The sequence below is a fragment of the Juglans regia genome, chromosome 1, assembly GCF_001411555.2.
Source record: "Juglans regia cultivar Chandler chromosome 1, Walnut 2.0, whole genome shotgun sequence".
NCBI lineage: Eukaryota > Viridiplantae > Streptophyta > Magnoliopsida > Fagales > Juglandaceae > Juglans > Juglans regia.
Window position 1 is genome coordinate 35865166 of NC_049901.1, and position 8560 is coordinate 35873725.

At 37.2% G+C, this 8560-nt stretch overlaps 1 protein-coding gene across 3 annotated transcripts in view; it reads right to left on the reverse strand.

Annotated features, from left to right (window-relative positions):
* LOC109009023 (serine/threonine-protein kinase tricorner-like) overlaps nt 1-7843 on the reverse strand; it is a 31738-nt gene extending 23895 nt beyond the window's left edge. Inside the window, exons 1-5 of one of the 3 annotated variants that reach the window (XM_018989358.2) lie at nt 7556-7825; nt 5859-6033; nt 3433-3516; nt 779-1020; nt 416-659 (exon numbers count right to left, since the gene is read on the reverse strand). In XM_018989358.2, coding sequence (XP_018844903.1) covers nt 416-659; nt 779-1020; nt 3433-3516; nt 5859-6033; nt 7556-7731 — 921 coding nt within the window. In that variant the 5' untranslated portion in view covers nt 7732-7825. Of the gene's footprint in view, nt 1-415; nt 660-778; nt 1021-3432; nt 3517-5858; nt 6034-7555 lie in introns of all 3 variants that reach the window. The other 2 variants (XM_018989366.2, XM_018989374.2) reach the window with 2 other exon arrangements.
* Nucleotides 7844-8560: the final 717 nt, after the last annotated feature.

The window sequence follows — 8560 nt, forward strand, 5'->3', positions numbered from 1 at the left end:
AGCAGCCAAGGCCTCCCAAGGTCAATATGTTCCTTACCCCACCAACACCCTTTTGTTTCTCGTAATCAATAATACTTCAATGGACCATAGTTACTCATGTATATGTCATGTTATTCTTATTCTGATAACTAATGTAGCTCACAGAATTTCATGTTATTCTTATTCTGTTAACTAATGTATCTAAAACAATATATATTCTCATTAAAATCAAAATTGGAAACATGTTTTGCCCAACATATTCAGGTATGTTCCTAACTAGGTGTAATCACATGTATACTTCCTGGGTACTAGGGCTATGCTTATTTCTATATCAATAAAATATCTTATTACTTATAAAATATATATATATATATTCAGGTATGATACATAGTTAAATGCCAATATGTAAGACATTCAAAAGGGGCACTATCCTTACCAATTTCCTCCTGTTCATCTGCCAATGCTGAAGTTGTTCAAGGGGGCTTTTCCAACGCCTCCCAGTTTTACTATCTGGAAAGCATCCATCAATATCCATTGTATCATTCAAATTCTCATCATCCAGGACTTCATTTTCATTTATGGATGATAAATGAGAGCAGTCAAGAGGCTTGCAAAGGCCAAAATCAGAGAGCTTCATGTGACCATTTTTATCCAACAGGAGGTTGTCAGGTTTTATATCTCTGTAATAATCATGGTTCCAAATTCAAAAGTAAGTCACAGCTAGACCAAGTTTAAAATATAATGCAGTTCAATATTCCCCTGTTCCTAGGTAAAAATTTCACAACAGGAGAATAAAAACCTGTGGATGTAGTTGTGTTTATGGATAGACTCTATGGCTAGAACACTTTGAGCAATATAGAATCTAGCAACAGTTTCGGTCAAAGTTTCTTCCCTTATGAGCAAAGTCATCATGTCACCACCAGGAAGATATTCCATGATTAGATACAAGTATTCAGCATCTTGAAAGGAATAATAGAGTTTCACAATGAAATGACTGGCAACTTCCGCAAGCAAGTTTCTTTCAGCTCTAACATGTTCAACCTACATTGTAAATAGACAATCCATAAGTGTAGACAGATTTATGCAAATTAGAAGTGAAGATAATTGTAGGTACTACAGAAATACATAAAAAAAAATTAATTAATTTAACAAGAACAAAATAATCATACTTGTTGCATAAGAAGCCACAATGTGTTAATTATGCTGCTGCTTGGAATTGAATGGTGACATGGATGTCTCTCTTGTATACATCACATGTACTCGGCTTGCATGTTTTGTGCTTTATAATGAAGTTTTGTTACTTATTATATAAATAGATAATAAAATGCTATCACTGTTTAACCAAAATAAAAGTATGCACCTCCTCACAGCGTAAAAGCAGCATAAGAACAAGGAGTGCTTAAAAGATCAGCTACCACCTTTATTTATTTGCTTATTTTGACAAGTAACAGAAAATTTTATTATTAGAAAATGCAAAGGGCATAGCCCAAGTACACATGAGGAATGCAAGAGGAACATATAAAGCTACCGCCTTAAAAATTCATGAACCACTAAACATAAAGCATAGGAGAACATCTGTTTGTTGACATTGAGAAAGAGGAAGCAATGACTCATAAATCCTAGTTCTATAGTATGACAGAAGTAGCAAACACCCACCGCCCAAGTACACATGAGGAATGCAAGAGGAACATATAAAGCTACCACCTTAAAAAGTCATGAATCACTAAAAATAAAGCATAGGAGAACATCTGTTTGTTGACGTTGAGAAAGAGGAAGCAAGGACTCATAAATCCTAGTTCTAAAGTATGGCGGAAGTAGCAAACGCGCCCCTCCCCCAGAACGAAAAAACAGACCCTTCACCAGGTCACTTTGTTTGCCAGCCCTTCATTGTATACCATTTGGAGAGACCGACTATGTCTAAGACCACCAATAATTAGAATGGCTGATATTTACCGGCTATAAGAGGCTCAAGAGTTTATACAAGGAATAAAGAAAGGGCATTACCAGTAGAGGAAATACAGAACCACAAAATTCATCGAGTAAATTTATGTCTAAGCATTACATGCACATCATAAGGTTTTTTTTATCAGTTAACATGCACACCATAATTACTCACATCTTGTAGATAATATATACGTATGTATGTACATATGTATACATATAACTATATATATCTTAAATTTATATTTTTGTACATATAGTATTGCTTGTGCCAAGGAGGCCTCTGTCAAATAGCATTTACAATTGTAATGGATCTCATCAGTGGAATGTCCCATTCATTAGGGCATGCATGACAGGTAGACGAATCTTTTCATGCCATTTTTTTATATGTTAATTCAACTAGACTGAGACAGAGCGGTGTTGACAAGATTCGGAGGGGTCCTTCAAAATGAGGGGTCTTTGGAGTCAACTTGTACAACAAAAGCCATTATCCCCAAGATAGCACTTTTTCCTTGGAAGAGTATCTGGAAAACTAAGGCCTCTCGGAGTGGATTTTTTTGTTTGGACGGTTGCTTTATGTGATTCTTTTTTTTAATTATTGGTAAACAAGAGTTTTTTTTGTCGTTCTCTATATGGAAGATATGATGGAAAATCTAAGGAAGTGGCATATTAGTGTTTGATTTGTGTTGCATGAGCTGAAAAAGTGGGGACTCCATTAAGCATCACTTATGCATTGTGAGATAGCTTGGGCTCTATGGAATTATATTCATAGCCTGCTAGGGCTAGCTTGGGTCATAACTCGACAAGCAGTGGACCTCCTTATGTGCTGGAAAGGAGAGTATGGCATCCATCCTTGTGAATTTCTATGGAAATCAATTTCTTCATGCTTATAATCGTGTGTTTAGAGAGAGAAATTATCAGTATTTTAAAGATTGCAAGCAATCATTAGTAGAACTTAAGGCTTCCTTCTTCAAAACTTTACTTTTGGGCGGTAGCTCATAATTGTCTCCTTGCATCTAGTTTTCAACATTTCTTCACTTCATTTTTCATTTTCTCCTCGTGCTCCTCTAGTATAATGTAATGAATAGGTGTCACAATCATTTATTTCTTTAAAAAAATTATAATTACATGTCAATAAATATACATTTTTTTTATAAGGACATATCAATAAATATACATAAATATATATATAAGGGGCAAAATAGTTTTTTTAATGACGAGGAACACTGGAGCTCATGCAAACGCAATATGTCTCAAGCCACAGACACATGTAATGCAACTACATCACACGGATCAGGTAAATCATCACTTTCTCAAAGATGAGATGTGGCAACCTAGAAATTGTTTGCACCCAAGGATTCGAACCTTAGACTTGGGGTGGCATATGCCCAAGTCCAAAGCCCTTATCTTGAAACAACTACTAGTGGCAGAATAGTATAGAGGGTATAAAATGAACGTTTAAGACCACTTTCTAAAATAAGTTAAAATAACTTGTAATAATATCATATTCACCTGTCCCCTGCTGACCATTTCTGACTTCTTCAGCTTTTTCATGGCATAAATGTTGCCTGATTTCTTCTCCCGACACAATCTAACCTGTAAAATAGTAACATATAAGCATCCAATATTGAACAGAGGCTCTAAGACAAAACCATCCAGGACAAATGAATCAAATAACTAGGATATTCAAACCAAATTGATCCAAGGCAACTAAAATGCACTAAGGAATATGTAATTCATTCTTCCTAAATAGGGGTTACCTCTTGTATACCCCCTTGTGTACTTGGGCTATGCCTATTCCTATTAATACAACCGTTTACTTATCAAAAATAGGAATATGTAATTCATTTAGGAGGGTTGGGAGTTAGGAATATGTTGGTGTTTAACCATGCCCTACTAGGAAAATAACTATGATGCTTTGCCATGGATCATCATTTACTTCATTCAAAGATTAGTTAGTGTGCTATGAGGTGACTACTTCAAAATGGTTGGTTTGGCTTGGGTCTTACTCAAAAGAATAGCATACCTATTTTTTCTTGGAGAGGGCTAGTTGGTAGCCTACAAATTATGATGGTGGATTTTTTTTTTTTTTTTTTTTATCAGTTAGGATGGTGTGGAAAAAGTTCCTACTTGGTTTTTTTTTTTTTATGGGTAAAATATACAAGACTAGATACAAGTAGTATACAAATAGTCCCTACTTTTATACTTATAAAAATAGAAAATAGTCCCTACTTGTCTCATATGGTATATTTGGAGGGAAATGAACTATAAAAATTTTGAGAATTGTGAATGGATGTGGGAGGAGCTCAAACATTTCTTCTTCAACACTTTTTGTTTGGATAGCTTCGACAGACTCTAACGGGCTTATCTTTCATAATTTTCCTGTATCTTTTTCCTCTTTTTTACATGGGTGTATTTCTTGCATACTTCTCATGTATTTGGATTGTTCCTTTTGGGCATTTTAATGAAGTCTTATGACTTGTCAAAAACATTAAGTTGGATTCAATCCACCTTTTGTTTCGACCAAACCCCACTTGCCTTCACCTTGACCTCTATAAATCCCCTGCCGGCATCTACAAGGTAACAACCACCACCAGTAGAATCAAAGCTAGGAACTGAATCTAAGAGGGGTCACAGCTAGGAACTGAATCTAAGAGGGGTCACGATGCATTTCTCCTTTGTTTTTTTTTCTTTTCTTTTTTTTTTTTTTTTTTGGGGGGGGGGTCCAATTAATTTTGTCCCTGACAACCAGCACCTCCTTTGATCCATCAATACCTATTGCCACCATGCACTAGTTCCATACCCCTTCAAATTGTCCTCCACCACCACGCCACGTCTTTCTAAGTACCAATATGTAACTATCATGATCACCATGGCTACAGATGATTGGTCATCTCACCTTCACTTCTGTCACCATTTGCTACTTTCATCAGTGCTATCACTACCACCAAGACTGCATTACCAGCAACACTGCCCCCAGCACATCACCATCATCACTGCCTCCACCTCCACCTACACCTTCACTTTCTCCGAATTTTCCATTATTATTTATATAGACAGACAAGAGAAGTGGCTTTGCCTTTGGCAGTATATCTCGACGATCACTAAAAGCCCCAGAAGTAAATCAGACTCTAGGCTATGCATCATGAGAGGGTGAACTCTAGAAGATGTTTGGTATGAAGCAAAGAAGCCCATTAGAACCTCTAAGGTGTTACCTTTGGTCTACCCATAAAAAAAATAAAAATAAAAAATCGGAGATTGCTTCTTCAACAGCTCGAGAGGCCTAAGACAAGTGCTGCATGTGTAAGAAAAGTGGTGAGCCTGTGGATCATCTTCTACTGCATTGCAAGGTTGCTAGAGAGCTATGGGATGATGTGTTTTGCAGTTTAGAGCTAGCTTGGGTCATGCCTGCCACAGTGGTTGAGTTCTTGGCCAGCTGGACAAATCTAAGAGAAGCCCCCCAAATCACAGCTGTATGGAAAACGGTGCCTATTTGCATCTAGGAGCAAAATGACCGGACATTTGAAGACAAAGAATGCTCTATAAAGGAACTTGGATCACTTTTTGTTAGAACATTATTATTTCATGACTTTCTTGTTTCTTTTTTTTCTTCCTAGATAAGCGCTAACTTGTGTATACTTTCTTGTGTACTTAGGCTAAGCCTATTATTATTAATACAATCGTTTACTTATCAAAAAAAAAAAAAAGACAAAGGAATACCTTTGCTCCAACCCTGCAAATTAGTACCTTTAACACTTGGATACCTTGTGGGATTGATTAATGGAAAACTAAAATTACTCCAAATATGAACGAATCCTAACACTATACACAAGTCTGATAAGCTTATAGACACTTAAGAATATTAAAATGATACAAAAAAATAATAGAATCTTTGAAACGAAGCTCGTATGCAACTTAAAATATGCATGTTCTCTGACCTCTCCAAAGGCCCCTCTCCCAATAATTGTCAGAAGGTCAAAGTCATCAACACAAATCTTGTGTCTTTTAAGACGCATATATTCAGTCTCTTTGCGCTCCAAATCCTTCAGTAGATTGATTTGTTCCTCCTGTGATACATCTGAAGATGCCAACTTCCTTTCCAGCACTGAGCGCCTGTGAATGAAAAATTAGAATCAGAAAAATGCCAACATTAATCACTGAACCAGAAACTTCATCCTATTAAATTAAGAGTTTTCTTAAAGAACGAGAACTGGGCACTAAAAAAGCATGGGAAAGCACTCTTCCCAATCCAATAGAATTTGTGGATGTACTCTTGCCTTAAGTGGCTGAAACCTGTGGAAAAGTTTCTTATTGCAACAAAATCAAAACTTCTGTCATCACATCATTAATAAGGGTAGGGTTAAAGATTAGGGACTGTTTCCAAGACTCAAATAGCCTTTGTTGCCCTGCCGAATGAAAGAAATCAATATCAAACAGCTTGTTGGTCACAAACACTTCTACAGTACCCACAGGAGTGTAGGCATGACAGAAATGATGGTTCCCTTAGTTTTTATGGGCTTGAGGCCTGACTTTGAGAATCTAGATCCAGGAATAATAACATGATTTTCCATGCAATGCAAGTGCACAAGTATGAAGCAAGAACGCCAGAGCAGCCAACAAATAAAGTGCTTAGCATGCTTGAGAGACAATTTGGAAATGAGACATGGGGGTCATGCATCATGGAAAGATGCAAGAATGAGCCTTTTCTTCAAAGTGCAAGGAAGTCGTGTAGCATCCATATTATGCCTTTAGATGTTCTATAGGCCAAGATGTGCTTCATATATTGTAAGAATAAAGAGGCCAATTAGATGGATTCTTAATCGCTACTTGCAAAAACTAGAATGTAGATTCTCTTTTAACTTATTTGGAAAGTCCATTAGCATCCAAATTCCTAGTTTTTTTTTTTAGCTATATAGACTTCAGCTTTCATGTTGAAGGGGACAACCACTTTCATCAGCTCATAGTTCTGATATTCTAAAATGTCTCACCCGATGATATCAGGTTCTTTATATGCAATGCTCAGAAAGCAACAAAACCAAATAGCCTCGTAGTCTAGTGGTATTTTTCCTCTTATTTAGAACAATTTTAAGGCTCAACCTACCGTGGGTGCTGGAGCTATGGAAATAGGGGATTCTAGCTATTAAACAAACGTGTGTGTAGGTTTGTGTAGATTGTAATAAAATCCAGTCATGCAATGGGCAATGTTATCCACAACTCCCCCCCCTCCCCTCCCGCCGTTTTTCCCTACCATAGAATGATGGTTCTGGTCCTTAAGATAATGCACTTTACTCCACCCCATAAAAGTTACACCGCATTAATCCATTAACTCATTATGAATCCATTTTCCGTTAACCAATCAAACTCAAACTTTTTTCCCGAAAACACCAATCAAGCTCTAATTTTCCTCCTCTATTCCATTTATTAACGCAAAGCTTAGAGCATGCGTTAATAATTATACCGCCAAAAACGCATAATAATTAAACTCGTTTCTTTCTTTAACTTTTAGGAGCACAAGAATACCATTTTTCGAATCAACAAAATTTGGTCAGCAAATATCCAGCTCCGTTTCTGGCCGAAAACGAAATGGGAGATCTTAGAGTTGAGAGGAAAAACTAAAAAAAAAAACAATGTGTACCTCTCCTTGCGTTCTTGGATGTGCTTCATCTGCGCTTTGTAATGGCTCTCGATGAACTGCTTGGCCGCAGCCACCCTCTCCATGGTCAAGCTGGACCCCACCGCCCCCTCCTCCTCCGCCATGGGCCTCACCTCGTCCCCTTCCTCCTCTCCCTCCACCTCCTGATGATTCTCCATAACCTCTCTCTCCCTCTCTCTCCCCCTCTCTCTCGTCTAAATATTTTCTAGGGGGAGGGGTGTGTGTGTGAATTTTGATGATGGTGACAACGAAGCAACACCCTGGGGACCTCAAAAATTACAGACAATAACTCTCCTTCCTTCAACGTCTATTTTGTCTATCCCACACGTGGGATTCGGTGATTGGTCCATTCCAGGGGCTCCGACAGCTGGACTTGGAGACCAACACCTGGGATTAACGTTGACGACCATTTCTGGCAGCTCTATCAACGGTCATAAATCGTCTGAAACATAAAATTTTGAGGCAGATCGACCGGTCTGTAGCGACTCTATGGATACGTTTGGATTCGAAGATGATTTGAGATGAACTGAGATGAGCTGAGATGAATTGTGAATAATAATGAGATGAGTTGTGAATAGTAGTGAGATTTATGAGTTAAAATTGCTGAATAGTAGTGAGATGAGTTGAGATGAGCTGAGATGAGCTGAAATCACTTATGAATCCAAACGAGTCCATATGTATGATAATGGGACCAAGCCAACTTCTGTGTTTCGCCAAAATAACATATTTGTGTGAAGCAAACGTCATCCACGAGATCAGATCAAATTGTGTTTTTTTTTTTTTAATAAAGACTCAATTTTATATGAAATATGGTTATATTTTATTAGTGTCATACATATTTATTCATATGACTCATTCTAAATAACTTTGTAATAGAACTATTTAAATAAAAAAATTGCTCAAAATAAAATACATCATACACTCGAATCTCGAATAGTTAGTGTTAGGGGAGTATTCCCTTAGACCTGGGCTGAACCGAACGGACTC